The sequence below is a fragment of the Panicum virgatum genome, chromosome 5K (genome assembly GCF_016808335.1).
Source record: "Panicum virgatum strain AP13 chromosome 5K, P.virgatum_v5, whole genome shotgun sequence".
Lineage (NCBI taxonomy): Eukaryota > Viridiplantae > Streptophyta > Magnoliopsida > Poales > Poaceae > Panicum > Panicum virgatum.
Window position 1 is genome coordinate 52,377,560 of NC_053140.1, and position 20,577 is coordinate 52,398,136.

At 43.4% G+C, this 20,577-nt stretch overlaps 2 protein-coding genes across 3 annotated transcripts; one reads left to right on the forward strand and one right to left on the reverse strand.

The window, feature by feature from the left end:
• Nucleotides 1-2,185: 2,185 nt before the first annotated feature.
• Nucleotides 2,186-4,037, reverse strand: LOC120708439 (beta-glucosidase 5-like). Of its 2 annotated transcripts, none has more exons than XM_039993679.1 (4): nt 3,551-4,037; nt 3,388-3,451; nt 3,009-3,096; nt 2,186-2,774 (listed from the first exon to the last, which is right to left on the reverse strand). In XM_039993679.1, exons 1-4 carry the CDS (start codon nt 3,680-3,682, stop codon nt 2,543-2,545), a joined length of 516 nt encoding a protein of 171 aa, XP_039849613.1. In that variant the 5' UTR covers nt 3,683-4,037; the 3' UTR covers nt 2,186-2,542. The 2 variants fall into 2 exon arrangements, with proteins under 2 accessions (XP_039849613.1, XP_039849612.1); XM_039993678.1 differs by having other exon boundaries at nt 3,000-3,096.
• Nucleotides 4,038-5,343: 1,306 nt separating this feature from the next.
• On the forward strand, nt 5,344-20,346 carry LOC120710226. The gene is made up of 19 exons (XM_039995875.1): nt 5,344-5,729; nt 6,999-7,060; nt 7,637-7,724; nt 7,813-7,874; nt 7,970-8,063; nt 8,281-8,712; nt 8,823-9,734; nt 9,815-9,946; nt 10,026-10,142; nt 10,516-10,596; nt 11,231-11,360; nt 11,475-11,514; nt 11,583-11,627; nt 13,577-14,285; nt 14,987-15,164; nt 18,353-18,458; nt 18,989-19,079; nt 19,173-19,235; nt 19,453-20,346. The coding sequence occupies exons 1-19, from the start codon at nt 5,631-5,633 to the stop codon at nt 20,092-20,094; spliced, it is 4,083 nt and encodes a 1,360-aa protein (XP_039851809.1). The 5' UTR covers nt 5,344-5,630; the 3' UTR covers nt 20,095-20,346.
• Nucleotides 20,347-20,577: the final 231 nt, after the last annotated feature.

A 20,577-nucleotide genomic window follows, 5' to 3' on the forward strand; every position in this document is an offset into this window, starting at 1 on the left:
AAAAACAAAAAAAGACGCTCTCAGTTTTGAATTCGTTTGAAGAAGATAGATGCTTTTCGCTTTGGTAAAAACAATGAGATAGCAATTTCTCATTGGGTTTCTCGGGCTTCTGGCCCTTGAATTAGTATGGATGTTGACAATTGATGATGACGATGACGATGAGGATGCCAAACTAGTGAGTTAGGGGCTTTCTGCAGGGGCTGTGGAAAAAGGTGGTTCTAAAATCGCATTTGTGAGTCATGGTGGCGCACAACAAAAGAGGGCGGAGGAGGTGTAAAAGGAGAAAGGGGTGGGCATTGCCAAAATTGCACTCAAGAACCATTTGAAAAGAGAAGCAGGGGCGGAGGACCCGGTATGGCGAGATATGGCGGTCGCCATACCTTGATTTTTCTGCGAGAACCCTATATCTTGAACTGTACTTTCTGTCAGCCACCATTAGAGATCCGATCCTGACCTGAGCGCCAGGAAAATAAACGCACGAAGGAAGAAGAAGCCACATCGGGCTAGATTACTGAGGTTGAACGTTTTTTTTCCGAATTGGGCCAACTTGTGGGCCTAGCTCCTTTGTTGTTGTTTAACGGGCCAACTCTGCCTTGTTTGCATCTATAGTCTGTCCCTCTCTCCGTGACCAATACGCACGCACAGGATCCATCCATCATTTGGAGAGACGGAGACGAAAGGAAAGGACGAACCATACCACAACTGCGCTTGGTGTTCGATGAGACAGTCACCAGCGTATCAGCGTCCGGGCTTCTGGAGACGGTTTGCCGTGCCGAACAGACGCAGGCAGCAGCACGGCAGGGGGTTGGACGCCGGTGCATGGACGACCAGCGATTGTGGCAGCAAAACTGGCACTCATCGGATGGGGCAGGTGTTAGGCTAAGGGGATAAGATTAGAGGTACATAATGAATTTCGCACCATTGCAATTCGATTAATTACTTTTCATTTATTTTCTTATTTGCTTTGTTGAATTGATGAAAGATGACGTTGCTTTATACTCCGTAGTACTACTTTTAATTAGAAATCTTCACTTTTCAACGATTCGACTTCGCCATACCTTAATCTTTTTTGGTCCTCCGCCACTGAAGAGAAGTATATGCTCGGGATGGAGCTAGAAAACGTAGGTAAAGAAAGAAAACGTAGGTAAAGAATTGAGTATTAAGACGTGCTAAATTGAAATGAAAATATTTATGTTGCTCAAAAAGTACAAAACAGGTGCTCACAAGTCACAAACACGACATTACCACCGCTATAAATAGCTAAAGGAGATCCGGCTGATAGATCTTAAGATTGGTGAAATCAATATAAACTAATGCCTTGTTGTCAGTCCATATCACTTACCATTAAATAAATAACCATATTATAAGACACATAAAATGTCTAATCCTAGAGTCCGACCCTTATGGGAAGGGTGCAATCACGTTGGTTAAACTATTCAAGTTATATATACTTGATTTTCCTGTGAATAATAGATGTGATATCAAATTTCATTTTAACAATAGAGAGCTGGGATTTAAATAATTGTGTCCGGCGACATTGAGCATCTCCAAGAGCTCTTGTATGTTGAGCTAGTTAGAAAAAAAAGAATGACAAAATCCCTCTTTCCAACAGAAACTTTATCTGCCTCGTCTTCTATCATCGTTTTCTATCCAGAGGGTGCCGCTGGGTATCTTTGCCTGTCGCTGAACGCTAGCCATTCCTTTTTGAATTTTGGAGAAACTATTGGATTTCATCCCTTTTTCGCTAGCTATTTCATTTTACATAATGGCTATATCAGGATTTTAGCTATTCATAGATGCAGAGCATCTCCAAGAGCTCTTGTATCATGGATGAGTTTTCTAAAAAAAAGGAAGAGAAAAAAACTCAATCCAACAGAAACTCTATCTACCTCGTCTTATATCCTCGTTTTCTATCTAGGGGGTGCCGCTGGGCATCTTTGCCTGGCGGTACGCTAGCCATCCCTTTTTGGATTTTGGAGAAGCGGTTGGATTTCATCCTTTTTTTACTAGCTATTTCGTTTTACATAATAGCTATATCAGGAGAAGCTGCTGGGCGTCTTTGGCTAGCGCTGAGCACTAGCCATTTCTTTTTAGGTTTTGGAGAAGCTGGCGCTGCTGTGCTTATTTTCATGCCAACAGCCTTCTATCTATCTGGACAGACAGATTTATCATATTTTCGCTATTCATAGATACAAGAGTTTTTGGAGATGCTCTTAGAGATGATGATCATGTTTATCTATATCTTGACGAGTATGGATGCACTGAGCTCTGATTAAATTACAAGAGCAAAATCTCTTTCTACATCGACTGAAGCGCTAACCTATCATGGGTAGTTCCCTCTACTTGTGTCGTTTCTTGTACAATTTTTCCTTCTCTCTCTAGTCTCCAGGCCTTTGTAAACCTCTTCTTTATTAACGCAATTCTGGTAAATCTCCTGCCAGAGTGCCAGTTTTATTTTACTCAAGTAAAATATGGTTCTTCTGCCGAAGGCTGCCACAGTATGTTGAGAAAGGATAAATCACTGCAGTGAACTACACACGATTCATTGCTGAGCGTGCGATCCTGCATCGTCTAGCTCATTCTCTTCACGGATCTGGATCTCCTTGTTCTTGAGGAATTCTGAGTACCAGCGAGCAGAGAGCCTAGCTTGCCTTGGAAGCGCCTGGTCCTCGAAGTCAACGCGGTACAGGCCGTAGTGCGACTTGAATCCTGTAAGGTACTCGAAGACGTCCACGAAGCACCACGCGAAGTAGCCTTTCACATTGGCACCATTCCTGCAGAGCGAGGTAGGTTAAGGATAAATCTATGATCTTATCGGAACAATAGTTCTTCCTGAAAAGAAGGTTCGGTCTGAACAATTCATGAAATCTGTCGACGGACTGATATGATATTGCTGGGTTTTGTGAGTTGTGGCTGTGCCTTTTTATCATCCTCAGAAAGCTGCTAAATCGAGTTAAAATTTAGCTACCATCTAATGACCGTAAAATCCTCTTACTGACATTTCACACCTTAGTGCAGTCAATGTGCTCCTTATGTGGTTCTTCATGTAATCAACCCTGTCAGTATCATGGAGACTACCATTTATGGTTGCATAGCCTGAAGACAGAAAGGAGATGGAATGAGGGAAGAAGATATAAACAAATGCACTCGATGGTCATAATGTCTTGTTTTGGACAAGATACGACCAAACCTTTCGAAATTTTAACTGTCAACAACTTTTAAATTACTAGAAAACGTATAAATCATATGGAAGATTTGTCTTAAACAATACTTAGATCAAGCTGCACGATTATCTTAAATCAATGAAATAAACATGAATCGTTGACATTACTGTCCAGTTTTAATTTCTTCATTTGCAGAAATTTAACCACCGAGTGACGCGCGGACCTGCGTGAGTGAAGGTATCCCAGATGCTTGGGCTCCTGTCATCCTCTGCAACAGCACCCTCATACTGCAGTAGAGTGTAGAGATCATCAAAAAGAGTAAACGATAGGTGTCAAGAAAACCCCTTGAATCCATGCACGGAAGCATTGATCGGAGCATCCGTTACCTGATAAGCAGAGGTAGCGGATCCGAAGACGAAATCCTCCAGGAAGTCGCCCCTCGTGAAGCCAAGAACGGGAGCCGCGCTCTGGGCGGAGAGGAACAGCAGGAGGGAGAAGGCGGCAACGGCGGCAGCCATGTCTATCCTGAAGGCTCTGCAGAGAGAGAGGAGCCCCGGACAGGGAGACGAGTACTGGAGGTGTCGGCACTCGGCAGGCTGCTGGTTCGCCAGTTTGCACGCGCGCTTCGGCGCTTGTGTGGTATGCGGCGGTGGTGCCCTGCTTCCCACACCAGATAATGCAACAGTGCGAGTCGTGTCACTCGCAGCAAGCAGTTAGCCACTAGATTTCCGCAGGCCATGTCGATGTCAGTCGCGAATCGTAGAGACGACTCGCGTGGTTTGTCCGGAACTGTGTATCAGTTTTTAGCAGTCGAATCCATGGAATAGGAAGGGGAAGATTTTGCAAAGAAAACAAAGAAAGGAAAAAAGGTACACTAGGGCCTCGTTCGGCTGGCTGGTGGCTGGGCTGGTGGCTGATTTATTATGAGGAAAAAATACTACTGGCTGGTTAGCTGGCAGGTGGCTGAGCTGATTTGATGTGAGAGGAAAAACACTGTTGCTGGCTGGCTGGAGCTGCCAGCCGAACAAGGCGTAGATAGCTAGACATGGTCTCGACTCTCGAGGTTCATGTTTAGCAGTCCACTCTAGTGTTTAAGAGGTTCGGGGTTTTATGACTGAAATTTGTGAATATAAGAGGTACATCTCTTATATTCACTTCATAGTAGATTACTTACTCATTGCCACCTTAAGCATTTTGCATAAGAAGTTTCCACATAAATTCAAATGCCATACTCTCTTGCTTGCTATTTGTGTCAATTGCTAAATTAAATTATCTATGCAATCGAGGTGTACATGCAGCAGCATCAACTGCAACTCTTTTCCACCAAAACATTTACGGAGGAAAACACTTAGATGACATCATTTTTCGACATTTCGCCAAAAAGAAATACAATATCTAAAAACAAACGAAGGTAGTTAGTTGCGTTAGCTACCGGTGGTTAAAATTTTAATTGGTGTATGGAGGGAAGATTATCTTCTAAATTACCTGAGAAAACAAACTCCCTAAACAATATACGATCTTGTATCTAAAATTTTCTCCTACAAAACCTGTCATTCCAAATTATAAACATCTCGTATGTCCTCTATATCAACTCCATCCTTTTTCTGCTTATGGGATGAAGGAGATACACTTATTCAAAAAACAACCTTTTCAATAAATATAATTTCAAAGGTGATATTCACTATTGTATTACTTCCTTAGATCTAAATTATAGTCCATTTTAATTTTTATGTACATAGTTTTACTATCGCTCTATTTTACTGGTTGCTAGTAACTATACTTTTCTCTCACATTAAATCAGCATCAGACACCAAACACTAGTCAGTCAACAGTATTTTTTTCTCACAGCAAATCAGCACCAGCCATCAACCACATCTAACAGAACAAAGTGTACACATCTAGATATATATAACATTTATATGTCTAGAAATATGAATTAATCTATACTTTGAAACGCAGAAAGTACTAGTACGTCGGAACAAACAGCCGACAAATACAGCTTGCTCATGATGATCCCAAAGGAAACAGACAAATGGTCGCATTTGACCGTTATGCTTACGGCATCGCACGGAGCGTACATGCTTTGCCGTCGTTCCTCGCAGGAAATCAATTTGACGTGACGACGCCGTTAAAACCTTTTCCCACGTTAGGGGGAAAAAAAAGGGTCCCGGACCCGTCGGCTTCCAGCCACTAATCCCAAAAGCCAAATTTCTCGCTTCGCCTTTCCTTCCTCCCATCCCTCTCGAGGCTCGCTGTCGCCGCCATTCCCATTCGCCTCCTCCTCTTCTCCACCTCCGCAAAACCCTAGCCGCCGACCCCTCCAATCCCCCACAAGCGCCCAAATCGCGGCCCCAATCGAGCTAGGGCTCGCCGATATCTGGCCGGGCCCGTGGAAATTTCCTGGCGGCCCTTTTCGGGTGAATCCTTCATTTTTGTTCTGGGGGAATTGTTTGATTTCTGCGGCGCATGATGGGGAGCAGGAGGGAGGAGGAGAGGAACGAGAAGATCATCCGCGGCCTCATGAAGCTGCCGCCCAACCGCAAGTGCATCAATTGCAACAGTGTGGTAACCCCTCTCGCCCGTTAGCTTCGTCGCTAACCTGATTGGAGCACGTATTATGTTCAGCTTCGCGGATCGCTGCCAGAGAGGTGGTGGAATTTGCCCATCGATAGGAATGTTAGGCAGTTAGCTCAGATTTGCGAAAATTTTGTTGTGAAGCTCATTGGTCCACGCGTTCAAGTTGTATCAATCCACCCTGTTCATGGTTCGGTTTTAATGGTTTCTGGTTTATTTCCAACCCAAACCAAGATAATTATGATGGTCCGGTGCGGGCTGGATTTGGACGGGTTTGTAACGGCTTAATTAATATGTTGGGTTGGTTTGGGCAGCTGGTTTCACCGGCAGCAGTTCGCTTTACAAGACGCGCTCGACCCCGCACACGAGAGACTACCGCCAACAGGCAAGCATGCAATGCACTGAAGCTCCTAATGAATATGGATAACCTGCAGCTAGCTATAGGCACCAGCAATATGGCCACGCCACGCTAGCACGTGCGCACCGCTCGCCACCGTGCTAGCAAGCAGGGAGCCACTCTCAGTCGCAGCCTCGCAGGCTGTGATACGCGTGGCTGGCGAAGGACGCAGGAAGAAGGCAGGTTTCAACCGGTTCAACGGGTCGAAACCGCAGACCATCTACTCTGTGCAAATATGTCCGGGTTTGAAACCGTTCCAATCCAACCCGCTCACGCACCCAGGATGACGGTCTCAACTGGGTTCGGTGCGGTCCGGTACCTGATTTTCTCGAACTGATGAACAGGACGAGTATCAATGTATATGTATCTGTTGGTTAAATGATGATAGCTTGGTACTCTTTCCAATATCTGATTATAGAGAGTTCACTGCTCTCATCCTTTGATCGCATGAGAGGTCTAAGGACCCTAGGTTACATCAGATTGGGAAACTCGTTAACGTTGCTGCCATTTTGTAACTTACGATTGCTGGATTGGGTTGGTAATACATAGTTTTTTGATCTATTTAGATCCCCTTAACTTTCATCAACACTGCTATTGGTGTTTGAGGATTAACTTGATTAATTTACAGAATTGCTGAACTTCCATTCCTTACATAGTTGTTAAGGGTAACTTGTTTTGCTTTTATTACTTTAACTGTATAGCGTGATAATAGAATTGTTTCTTCCATCTATTAACTGTTGTTGAAACCCTAATTTTTCTGTTGCAGCATAAAAATTGATCAGCGACACATTTTGTCCCAGCTATCCATCCAATTTAATACCATTCTCTTGACTTTAACTCAAATAAATTTTGTTTTGTTACAGGGGCCGCAATATGTATGTACCAATTTCTGGACCTTCATTTGCCTGTCATGTAGTGGAATTCAGTGAGTATCTTTTCCCTGCCTATTCATCTGCTCCTTCTTCCTATTATCTTGTAACTCTCATATTAGTTCCATTGAGTATTGACTTTTGCTAAATTTATGCTGTTCTATTTGATGCTTCTAACAAGGCATACAATAGGAATGTACCTAATATAAAAAAAAGCAAAAATGGTATTGTCTGCTGCCCATACATAATTGAAAATCTACATTTAAGAGTTTGTCGGCTTGCTCTCCCCTTCTTGGGGGGCGAACCTGAATCCTGAGCTACACTACACCGTCTGGTGCTGAACTTTCGTGAACCTCTTTGTAATTTCGTTGCTTCAAGTAATGAAATTCGGGCTTGGCCCATAGTGGAAAAAAAGGGTTTGTCGGCTTGTCGCATTATTTTCCTGTTAGTCATGCTCCTAATTGAACTTTCCGTCTTCCATTCTACAACTCCTCTCTTTGGATATTTTGCTTGCACATGCAATCAGTTTTCACCTAGAGAAACAAGTCCTATTGTATTGTGAAGCCAGCTTTAAGTTTTTCTTTTTTTTGTTCTTGAGATTATGTTCTGAACGTCTTGTGTGTGATATACAGCCGTGAGTTCACTCACCGTGTTAAATCGGTGTCAATGTCCAAATTTACGACCCAAGAAGTGCGGGCTCTTGAACAGGGTGGTAATCAGGTAACAAATGCACCCACAACTATCCTATCATGTTACCTCTAGGGCACCCGTACAACTTTTCTGACCCAAATTGAGGCAATCATTGCAGCGAGCTCGCGACATCTACCTAAAGGACTGGGATTGGCAACGAATGAGGTTGCCTGTCAATACGTGAGTTTCATCTGATCCTCGAGTTTTTATGGCTACTTATTCCTTTTGTTCTCTGAATAATGTTACATTTCTTATTGATTCTGTTTTTTCTTCAGCAATCCGGATAAGATAAGGGAATTTATCAGGACTGTTTATGTGGACAAGAAGTATGCTGGTGGGTCCTCTAACAAGCCAGCGACAGATAGTGAGGTAATGAGCTGATGTGTCTTGCCAGCACCATTGTATTCTCCTTTATCTAAGTCTAGTGAGAACAGTTATGGATATATGAGTAGTTGCATTGTCTTTGTCTAACCTATTAATTGCCATAGTCCATATTGTTGTTCCAGCTAATTCCAGTCACTGTCCATATATTCTGGCTGAAACTTCCGTAGTTCAGTCTTAATCATAGTTTACATTTTTCTGGCAGAGTGTGAAAAGCAATGAAAATGAAATGAGAAGACCTAGCTCCTATCATTCATACTCCCAAAGCCCACCTTATGATTTTCAGTATGAAGATAGAAGATATGGTAAGCAAGTTGACACGCTTGCTCGAAGGCCTTCAGATAGGGCACTCTTCGATGGGAAGCTCGGCAACTTTCTATTCAGTCCAGGTCGTTTGCGAGATCAGATGAATGAAGATCGATTTGCTAATGAAAGTTCAGGGTCAAGGTTTTCCGACTTTTCAGCCTCAAGCACTGGTGATTTTAGAAATGATGTCCTTTCTCCTAGCTCTCAAGAGACAGGGTACAGTAGTCCCTCAGCCCATCATTCAAGAAATGTCTCTGCTGAAAATCCTCAATCCCAGAAGTATCCTAATGTAACTTCACAAATAGATTTGAACGGAGTTCGACGCCCGCAGGTTTGTGATCCTTTTGTTCCCCTCACTTTCCAGTAAATGCATTTTTGACATAGAAAACTCCTCCAGATACAGAGCATTAGATATGAATTGTTTCTTCTTTCCATGTGCAGCGAACAGCCTCTTCTGGAAGTTTTGGATCGTTTGATGGTAGCTCAGTGTCCAACAAATCAGTTGAATCAGGTTACCTGCCTGATGCACCAACAGAAAAGTCAGTGCATTCTGCAGTAAACCATCAGATTGTGGCTTCTCCTGTGGCAAATTCAACACAACTATATGCCTTGCCACCCAGCAACCACAACTTGTTACCTCAGAAATCTGCTGGTTTAGGTAGCCAAACCACTGCCACTAGGAACCCTGTGCAACATGGTGGGGTTCAGACTGAAGCCGTGGTTCCGTCGCCTGCCTCAGCACAACCAACGACTTTCACACCTCTTGACCTCTTTGATCAATCAACTGTGCAACAACCTGTCACTTCTGATGCACAGATAGATCTGTTTGCCGGCTTTAATGAACAGTCATCAGCTTCTCATAATTTAGGCGGTCATTCTGATGTTGCCAAAGAACCTGCCCATAATGTTATTGTTCAGAATGCCATGGTACCATCAGCTGAAGCACTCGCCACATCCCATCCTGCTCAACATGATCTCTTCAGTCTGTCAATTTTGCAGGAACCAGCAACTCCCTCATCCCCTCCACCGATAGATCTGTTTGCTAGCTTTGACCAACAACTGCCACATTTGTCTAATGTTCAGCAAATTCCATCAGCAGCTTCATCGCCTGCTAACGGTGGATGGGCTTTCTTTGATGCACAACGTGGATCTTTAACATCTGTTTCAAATGTGCAAGCTCAGATGCCTTCTGCATTTCCTCCATCTGATGATATTGCTAAAGCAATTGATCAATCAACATCGCCAACTTCACCACCAAATGCCATTGGGTCGCAAAGTACTCTATCTATGATGGATAACTGGAGTTTAAATACTGAAGAAGTGAAGATTTCTGTCCCCAAGGAAAATTCTCTGGTAAAATAATTTTACACATGAGGTGCTTAGCTATTTGTTATAGCTTCACTCTTGGTAACTTTTTCCTTGTTCGTTTATAGCCTTGGAATGCCTTTGGTGAATCAACTCAGAGCGCATCAAATAATTTGTTCACATTAAACACTATGTCTCAAGTAGCACCTCATCAATTTACTACACCCGGTGCTTCATATGTTGAACCTAGAAATCCACAGGTACACATGTTTCAATTAACATCTCGAAAAGTATATTTCTCAAAGAAAGCTAGGCTGAATATTCTAAATCATTCTTTAGGATTTAGCTAGGAGTGAGACTGAAAGGCCAACTCCTGGGGATATGTTTTCTGGTTTCAACGTTTCACCTGCTGAGATGGCTGGACCATTGTTTCCTGCACCGCTTCAATCCCATTTGGTACGGAGCTTCCTTCTTTTACAATAGCTTCATTTTTATTGAGAGCAAACATGCATGTACATATTAAAAATATTATGTTTGAGATATAATGTGTATTTTCTTTTATTTCTTGGGGTCTATTTTGTGAATATCATCTAGTTTATCATAGAAGTTAAGGAATTATTAATATAAGATAACGTGTTCAGACAATGTATTCTAAGGTGCCCTATGCATACACCACCCTTCATGGGTTCCTGCATATGCCATTTAGTCACTCTGCATGCCCTTCTATTTTCCTGTAATTTGCATTCACCTACAGTAATTATTTTCCTACCTTTTAATATCAAAATGGATCAACTTATGTCTTTATCAATCCTTGTTGATTTTATTTCAGGACGGCATGGTGTCTCATCCTGGAAAAACAACAAATCCATTTGACATAGCATTTGAATCTGATGTTGACGCTAACGACATGGTATCATTATTTTTATGATTTACAATTGTACTAATTATGACGTTGGCCAGAAATTATGTTCCTTATACTGTTATTTATGATCTACTTTATTATTTGATGGGACGGCAGTATTTGTGGCCCAGCCAAATATATGTTAATATGAATAGGGGCACAAAACGAAAGAGCCAACTGCATTAAGTCGGCTTACGATGCTTCAAATAGATATTGTAAGAATTACAATTTACAAATCTGAGTTCTTTATAGCCCTTACACCTCCCCTCCTAAAAGCAATAGTAAGCACTAATTCAATAAAATTTCCTTAGAGGTATCTTTCCAGCAACTCTAATTAGAAAAAAAAAGATGTGTTCCTAATCTTCTTGACTTATTATTCATGGCATGGTTTTTGTTCTGCCACAACACAGGCATCCAGTATACCCCCAATGCCATAGGACACGGCAGCACTTCAAAAACCTCTATTCATAGATCTTGTGTTCTTTTTGTTTAATATGTGATTACTAGCCCATTCAAGATCCCAGGACTGGAGCCTGTTTACTTTTTTTTTCTTGACAACCTAACCAGAGTGCAGCTTTGCCCATGTTGCCAAATTCCCCCCCCCCCCCCTTTATTCACTGAGTTTTTTTGTTCCTTTTTTCAGTTTATGGATTTGACCTCGCTACAGGATACATTACCAGATCTTCATACCACCACAGATTATTCTGGGAGCTTAGCACAGCCATGGGTTTGTCAGAATTCTGCTATGCCATATATTCCTTCTGGGCCTCAAGGTATCTGCCCTTTGCACCAAATTAATCATCACGCGCAAATACGAAAGTGCAGAAACATGGAAAACCTCACTGTTAATGCTAAACCTGATTCTTTTTTTAAAAAAAATATTCCAGGAGGGTTATCCTACGTGGCTGGACAAGACTCTCATATGTTGTAAGTTCCTTGAATCCTGCACTTGCAATTGTTAATAGATATCTCTTTCTAATGATTACTTGTTACAGGGGCTCAACACAACAAGGACCTTTTCCACCTAGGAATCCATTTGAGTGAGTGCTAGTAAAGAATCTTTCTTTTTTCCTGATAGTGGTGGACTGAAGAGGAAGGAAATTGTCACTGGTCGAAACTGAAATGGCTCTGGTGTACTATACTAGAAGCATTGAAGCAAATGCGTGTGGAATCAGAATCCCAGAGGTAAATATGTTGCTTGGATTACATCACGCTCTCCTGTATATCAGAAAGGAATGCACGGAAGTCTACCTGGCAGGCATTGCTGGAATTTTTTTCGCCAAGCAACAAGCTGTGTCACTCGCCTGGACTGATGTATATCTGGCAGGATCTGCTGGTCAAACATCAAAATTTCTCACCAGTTTGTCATTTGCCCATGGGTTCTGTTCATGTTCTTATTAATTCCTGTTGTGGAATTGGAAAAGGAGCGGCATTTCCATGAAATGACTGGGTGATTACCCTTAGTGATCCTTAATATAGTGAAAATCTGATATTTCATCAAATGAATTCATCGCTGTCAGATTTTGTGTTGTTCAGTAATAGATATTACCTTTGCTTTGTATGTTGAAGGGGTCTGTCTTCTTTACTCAGCAACATTAACATTTGCTAATCTTAATAAAGGAACATGAGGATGTCTTCTCCGTGTAACTAATAACATGTGCCTGTTATTTAGATAACCGATTTGTTGCAGCGGTCCACGACTAAGTATTAGCCCGTCATTTTCATATGTTGTACAAGAGAGATTTCAAGCTACTATGCTGCATGTTCAAAGTTAATCTGATTGCTTTATCTTTACAAAGTTCAGTTTTGTACCTCTAGTCCTCTACTACCCGATCATGTATTGACTTGAGATTGTATTTTCTTGGTTCAGATTTCGAACTTTTTTAATCAAATAAACCGTACAATGAAAATCGAAAGTGAACTCGGGTTTTGGCAACGTCATAGCAAGAGGTTTGACAATTGAATACAGCAACTAGTCCTTGTTTGATTTTTTAAGTTGCTGTCACATTGAATATTCGGATGTCAATTTGAATGTTCAAATGCCAATTTAGTATTAAATTAATTATATAAATTGCAATTAGAGCTCTAGACGAATCTATTGAGTATAATTAATGCATGATTAGTGGATGGTTATTGTAGCAACTAGTGGTTAAATTATAGACTAATTAGGCTTAATAGATTCATTTTCTGATTAAGTGACTTATTAAATTAGTTTTATAATAAATTTATATTTAGTACTTCTAATTGGTGTGTAAACATGCGATCAATGTTCTTATGGCGTCGCCTAGTCGACAAGACGCTCCCCTATTTTGGCCCGCCTAGGCGTCGCCTTAGCCCGCCTAGGCGGCTAGGCTGTGGTGACTCGCCACAACTCGCCTTAACGCCTAAGAACATTGCATGCGATGTGACACGATTTATATAACTTAAATTTAAAAAGCCAAATGAGCCCTTGTTGCAGAGAGCACAGGTCCTGTTAGGAGCAGCCTACGTGACTGATGTGCTCGCCCTATCGCCCCCGTGCTGCCGGCCTTCAACACGACTTTCTTTTTGCCCTCTCGCGCGGCTTCGCCCTCTGCCACCGATCGAACCGTCAAGACCTCTCACCCCTTGTCGGTCCCCCACCTCCTAGCCCTGTCATGTGGAGGAGGGAGAACAGTACCTAGACCCGCTTCATCCTCCACCACCGGCCGAACTATCACGACCTCCCACCCCCCTTGTCGGTCCCTCACCTCCCAGCCCATCATGTGGAGGAAGAAGAACAGTACCTCGACCCACGACAGGGACGGAGCGTGGAACTTGTGCGACGCCCTCACTCGCACGTGTGGATGTGACTACGAATATTTGCGGAGAGCACCGTTATATTGCCACTCCACCGATGGCTAGGGTAGCACGGTGAAGTTGGATGTGACTTCTAATTTAAAAAAACGAATAATTGGAAAATCATTAATTTTTCAAAAAAATGAATTTCAAACCTTCGTTGGCACAACAGCCTTATAGGGCACGGTCAGAGAACGGACAGCCTTCGTCTCCGCGCCGCCGGAGTCCTAAAACCCTACCCAAAATCTCTGCTGTCCCCACCCACCGTCGTCGCGCGGCCAGCCATGCGCCCCTTCCACCCTCCCCGCCCCAACCCCAACCAGCCCCACCGTGGGCGGCCCGGCGGCGACGCGGGCCCGCCTCACCTCCCCGGCGCCCCCATGCACCCCGCCTTCCCACCGCCCGTCCCCAACCTCGCCGCCGCCGCCAACCCCATGGCCGCGGCGGCGGCGGCCAACCCTTTCCTCGCGCTGCAGCTTCTCGCCCAGGCGCAGCAGCTTCAGAACCTCGGCTTCCTCGCCGCGGCGGCGCTCCAGCAGCAGCAACAGCAACACCAGCAGGCGCCGTTCTTCCCGGGAGGGTTCCCGCCGAATCCCAACCAGTTCGCGCCCTACACAGGCGGGCCGCCGCCAGCCGGTTTCATTGGTGGCGGGGCGTTTCAGCCTGGCGGTGCTGGGATTTGCGGGCCGCGGCCGCCAAGGCCCATGATGAGCCCTGCGGGGAAAGGTTCCAGCAACAACGCCGGCAGCGGAGGAGCACCGAAGCCGATTCCAATTCTCAATGGTGTGAAGAAGGACTACAACAACAGTGGCGGTGCGCCGAGGCCAATTCTCAACGATGTGAGGAAGGACCGGAATAGCATTGGTGGTGGCAACGGCGAGGTGATTGAATCATTTGCCCTTATTTGTTGGGGTCGATCAATAGGGTATGAACTGACACTAGGTTTTTAGCTTAATGATTGTTGGTGCACACATGAGTTCGCTGATATATATGTTATTATTGTTGCATTTGGATTGGGATAACATTCTTATCTGCAGAATGATGCCTTTTGATGGATGTTACTAGGGCCAATTAATAGTAAGATGCCACACTATACGCTGATCATTCCAATCATCGTGCCAGGTGCCAAGCATCATTTTCAGTAGACAAATCACACTGTACTGCAATCAAATAATAAATGTTTAGCCTGCTAACCATTGCCGAGTTATCTGATCTTCCATCACTGTTTTCACCAAGTCCCCCTATGAGCAAAACTAACTCAGTTCTTATGCACTGTTGTTCATTTGCACAATGGCTGTTTGAACCTTTTGGTGTTCTAGTTCCCTCTTGCACTGATACATAGATTCATGTCAACTGTTGAGAATTTCTTAGTCCTTTAGTATTGTACCATCTGTAAAGAACTGTTTAGATGATTTTCACATCGTAAGCCATAATATATTCTATTTTGATTGTTGCTTTTCCAATTCAGAAAAGTATGCTTTCCTATGACATCCTTCCATCAATTAAAGAATGTACTGATCCATTTAATTTATAATCTGTTGATTTTTTTATCTCGAATAATGATCTGTTGAATTTATAACAGGTAAACCACTTTGAGAATAAAGCAGATGTCATATCTAATTTTGCATCTGAAAATGGGAACAAAACAACAGATCAGAGAGTCCGATTTAACTCTGGAAGAGATGTTAGAGATGGCAGGCAATTTGGTGCACCTAGAGGGAGGGGAAGAGGAAAGCACTATAATCAAGGTCGTGGAAGAGGTAGCGTGATTTATGACACAGTTAACTACAGATCTTTTTTTGTCTACTCTTGCTTGGAACTAGCTTTGGTACTGGCTTCAAGCTTTGGTACACGGGAGCAACTCCGGGTAGGAATGGTGTAGGCATCTTGATTGATAGGAGCCTTAAGGATGGAGTCGTAGAGGTTAGAAGGCAAGGCGACCGGATTATCCTAATCCGGTTGGTAGTTGGAGATTCGGTTTTGAATGTGATCAGTGCATATGCCCCTCAGGTAGGCCTTAGTGAGAGCACCAAGATGCAGTTCTGGGAAGATCTAGATAGCATGGTTAGTACCGTGCCTACCAGCGAGAAACTCTTCATAGGAGGAGATCTCAACGGTCATGTGGGTGCGACTAATGTAGGGTTCGAGCGAGTGCACGGGGGTTTTGGGTATGGTAGCAGGAGTCAAGAGGGGGAGGATGTGTTGAACTTCGCGTTAGCCTACGACTTGTTGATAGCGAATACCGTGTTTAAGAAGAGGGAATCCCATCTTGTGACGTTTCGTAGTGGACAACACTCGAGCCAGATCGACTTTATCCTTACTAGGAGGGAGGATAGACGTGATTGCTTAGATTGTAAGGTGATACCTGGGGAGTGTGTTGTCCCTCAACACAAGCTTGTGGTGGCGGACTTTCGTCTTCGGGTACGTGCCCACCGGGACAAATGTACCAAGATTGCGAGAACAAAGTGGTGGAAGCTTAGAGGGGAAGCGGCACAAGCGTTTAAGGAAAGGATGCTAGGTGAGGGGCCTTGGGAAGAAGGAGAAGACGCAGATGACATGTGGCTAAAGATGGCAACATGTGTTCGGAAGGTGGCCTCAGAGGTGTTTGGCGTGAGTAAGGGAGGCAAACAGGAGGGGAAAGACACCTGGTGGTGGAACGACGAGGTGCAAAGGGCTATTAAGGAGAAGAAGGAGTGTTTCAAGCGTCTCCATCTTGACAAGAGTGCAGCCAATATCGAGGGCTATAAATTAGCGAAGAGGGTTGCAAAGCGAGCTGTGAGTGTAGCAAAAGGTAAGGCGTATGATGACCTGTATCAGCGGCTAGGCACGAAAGAAGGGGAAAAGGACATTTATAGGATGGCTAGGATCCGCGAGCGGAAGACAAGGGACATCAACCAAATCAAATGCATTAAGGATGGGACAGATCGACTGCTAGTGAAGGATGATGAGATCATGGATAGATGGAGAGAGTACTTCGACAAGTTGTTTAATGGGGAGAGTGAGAGCCCTACCCTTGAGTTAGATGACTCTTTTGACGATACCAACAGACGTTTTGTGAGGAGAATTCAGGAGGTAGAGATCGGGGAGGCTTTGAAGAGGATGAAGAGAGGTAAAGCGTTGGGTCCTGATGGTATTCCCATTGAGGTGTGGAGATGCCTAGGAGATAGAGCAATAGTTTGGTTAACTAAGCTTTTTAATCTCATTTTTCGGTCAAACAAGATGCCGGAAGAATGGAGGAGAAGTATATTAGTACCTATCTTCAAAAACAAGGGCGATGTTCAAAGTTGTACTAACTACCGTGGGATTAAGCTGATGAGCCATACGATGAAGCTTTGGGAGAGGGTCATCGAGCATCGCCTAAGAAGAGGGACAAGTGTGACCCAAAACCAATTTGGGTTCATGCCTGGAAGGTCAACCATGGAGGCGATTTTCTTAATACGACAATTGATGGAGAGATATAGGGAGCAGAAGAAGGACTTGCACATGGTCTTCATTGACCTTGAGAAGGCATATGACAAAGTACCGAGAAATGTCATGTGGTGGGCTTTGGAGAAGCACAAAGTCCCAACCAAGTACATTACCCTCATTAAGGATATGTACAAAGATGCGACGACGTTTGTCCGGACATGTGATGGCAACACCACTGACTTTCCTATTAACATAGGCCTACACCAGGGGTCAGCATTGAGCCCTTATTTATTTGCTTTAGTGATGGATGAGATCACAAGGGATATACAAGGTGAGATCCCTTGGTGTATGCTCTTTGCTGATGATGTGGTGCTAGTTGACGAGAGTAGGGCAGGGGTTAATAGGAAATTAGAGCTGTGGAGACGCACGTTAGAGTCGAAAGGGTTCAGACTTAGTAGGACCAAGACCGAGTACATGATGTGCGATTTCAGCGCGACTAGGCATGAGGGGGGAGACGTTAGTCTAGATGGGCAAGTGGTGGTCCAGAAGGATACGTTTCGGTATTTAGGATCGGTGTTACAAAAGGATGGCGACATTGATGAAGATGTTAGGCATAGAATTTCAGCTGGCTGGTTGAAATGGCGGCAAGCTTCTGGCATCCTTTGTGACAAGAGGGTGCCACAAAAGCTAAAAGGCAAATTCTATAGGACAGCAATTCGTCCGGCGATATTATACGGTGCTGAATGTTGGCCTACAAAAAGACGACATGTGCAGCAACTGAGTGTAGCAGAGATGCGGATGTTGCGGTGGTTTTGCGGGCACACAAGGAGGGATAGAGTCCGGAACGAAGTTATTCGGGATAGGGTCGGGGTGGCACCAATTGAGGAGAAACTTACTCAGCATCGGCTGAGATGGTTTGGACATGTCCAACGAAGGCCTCCTGAGGCGCCGGTGCGTAATGGGATCCTTGAGCTAGTCGATAATGTAAAGAGGGGTAGAGGTAGACCTAAACTGACGTGGGATGAGTCGGTTAAGAGAGACCTTAAGGATTGGAACATCTCTAAAGAGATAGCTTTGGATAGGAGCGCTTGGAGACTAGCTATCAATGTGCCTGAACCTTGAACTTATTTCTTTCGGGTTTCATCTCTAGCCTACCCCAACTTGCTTGGGAAAAAAGGCTATGTTGTTGTTGTTGTTGTCTTGCTTGGAACTAGCATATGCTTTACAATTGTCAAATTAAATCATGACTATCTTCTCTGCATCTTCACTGAGAGTTGGGATTATATGTTCTGTACTGAACCTATGCTCAACATTCATCTTTAAGCTGGAGTTTCTTTCATGTTTTCAAGCCTGGAATGCTTTCTTTTTTAACAAAATGTAAAACTAGCATGTCATGCTCTTGACCTGGAATTCTTTAGAAGAAATTTCTCTCTTTAAGTTCCATTTTATATGTACTCTTCTGTATCTGCCACATTTGTTTCATCATCTGTCTTATTGATTGATATCTCTCCAACTAGCATTATTATTTTCACTTTATCAGGAAACAACAACTGGGGGGACACAAAATCCAACTTCATGAGACATGAAAGTTCAGCATCAGGACGTTGCAGTGATGCTCCAGCTCCAGCATCAAGCAGAAGCCGAAAGTATGCATTACTGAATGGTGTTTTTTTTTGTCTTCTAGTCTGTTCGAAGTTAAATTTGACTTGCAGACTTTTTATTGACTTATTGTACCCTTTACGACATTTTAGTGTTGAGTACTTGAATATCTTTGGTACAGCGTCCACTGGTCAGCTATTATGCTTATGCTGCCATCAAACCATCATAATTTCTTACGCCTTTATTCTGAGAATAGTTTGAGCATCCTATGCTTCTCTGGTGACTTTTTTAATCCTTCTATTTATGTATCGGAAAAGGCTCATAGTCATAGACTAGGACAACGTGTTGAACAAGATAGCCTTAACCTCCTAAACTCCAGCCTCCTAGTTATTTCTACACTCCTTTCGAGAAAAAGTTATTTCTACACTCACTTTCTATTGGCACTTTGTTGATTTGTGCCTTGTCTAACTGCTTGATCTTCCTATTCTTTGTTGCTGTACAAATACAGTTTAATCATAGGGTTAGCAATACATATTTCTTAGGCATGGTACAGATAATATTTAACACATATTTGCAGGCGACCTCCTTTAATCTATGATGCAAATGAAGTTAAACAGTGGGTAGAAGCACGCAAGAAGAACTACCCTACAAGCGTCAATATAAGCAAGGTTCATGTTTGTACTTATGCCTTCTTACTAAGCCTGAGTACTTCATGTATACATGAAAGGATAGTGACCAACTGCTTGTACTCCATAATGCAGAAGTTGTCTGAGAGTCAGTCAGATAATCAAAACAAGGACAAAGATGCCCAGCTGCGACGCCAGGTGATCTAATATTTATGATATGGATCTATGGTCATGATTTACCTCCTTAGTTTTAAAGGAAAATAGAATTGATCTGGCTTTAAGTGGTCTATAGTCAGAAGCATTGTCCACAGCATTCAAGTAGTGGGGATATGTCTTAGGATGTTACAGTTCCATTATTTCGATCTGAAATGTATGTTGGCCTGGTTCTTAGATGCAACTATTTTGTTTGGTGCAGGAACTGAAGGAAATCCTAGCAAAGCAGCAAGAACTGGGTTTTGAATTACCTGAGTTACCTCCTGGCTATCTATCTGAAACTGAGGATCAAGGCAATGAAAAAAAAAGTAACTGGAAAACTCAACGCAGGGATTCTCGTTTTAGAAATCGTGCCAATACTAACAAAAGAATGAGGTATGAGCGTGGAGAGTTTCAGTCTAAAAGATCCAAGGTATGGAACCGTACTCCTATCGGTGATGGAGCAACGGCTAAGAGCAGGGAACCAACCCTCCTACAGAAACTACTTAGCTCCGATATCAAGAGGGACAGGCATAGGCTTCTTCACACGTTCAAATTCATGGCCTTGAACAATTTCTTTGAGGACTGGCCTGATAAGCCGCTGCAGTTTCCCATTGTTAAGGTGAACCAGATTGAAATCGAAAATAATATTCCCACAGGTGACTTTGATGACTTGGAGAATGCTGAGATGGCCAAGGACATCAGACTCGATACAGATGAAAATGGTGATAGGAAGGAGTTGAGCTCGATTGATGGAGAAATTGGTATCGCTGACCAGGACAATGAAGAAGAGGATGGTGCTGGTGCTAGTCCGGACAGCAGTGATGAGGATGGGTTCGACGATGCATATGAAGAACGAACCTGAAGATGATGCTGCTGCATGAAAATTTCTGAATGGGGTACCTAAATTTGAAGCCCAATTGTTCTTTTTCTGTCTGTAAAGTTCAGTTAGCACAATGCATTCTATAGCTCTTCGCATATTCCTGGCAAGGTCTGATGTTTGAAAGAAAAGTATTTGGTAGTTGAATTATGATGTTATCTACCGGGAATATATTTAGTCGCTGTACGGACATGGTCACATGGTCGTTCCTGAACAAATGCACAGAACATAACAGCATGATCTGGTCCTCATTCTGCACGCAGGAGTTAGAACCCGTCGTAACTATCGCCCGTAAAAACTTTTCTCTCAACATGCCCTGGGTTGAAGGTAAGTGCACTGTTAATGCAGGCAACGCCCGACGACACGCGTCAGCATTTCTTTTCAAGAAAACCACCTGGCAATCTATTAGTTTTAAGAAAAAGAGCGTGTCCTACTCCGTCCCTCGGTTCGTCTTTACCACACGTATTG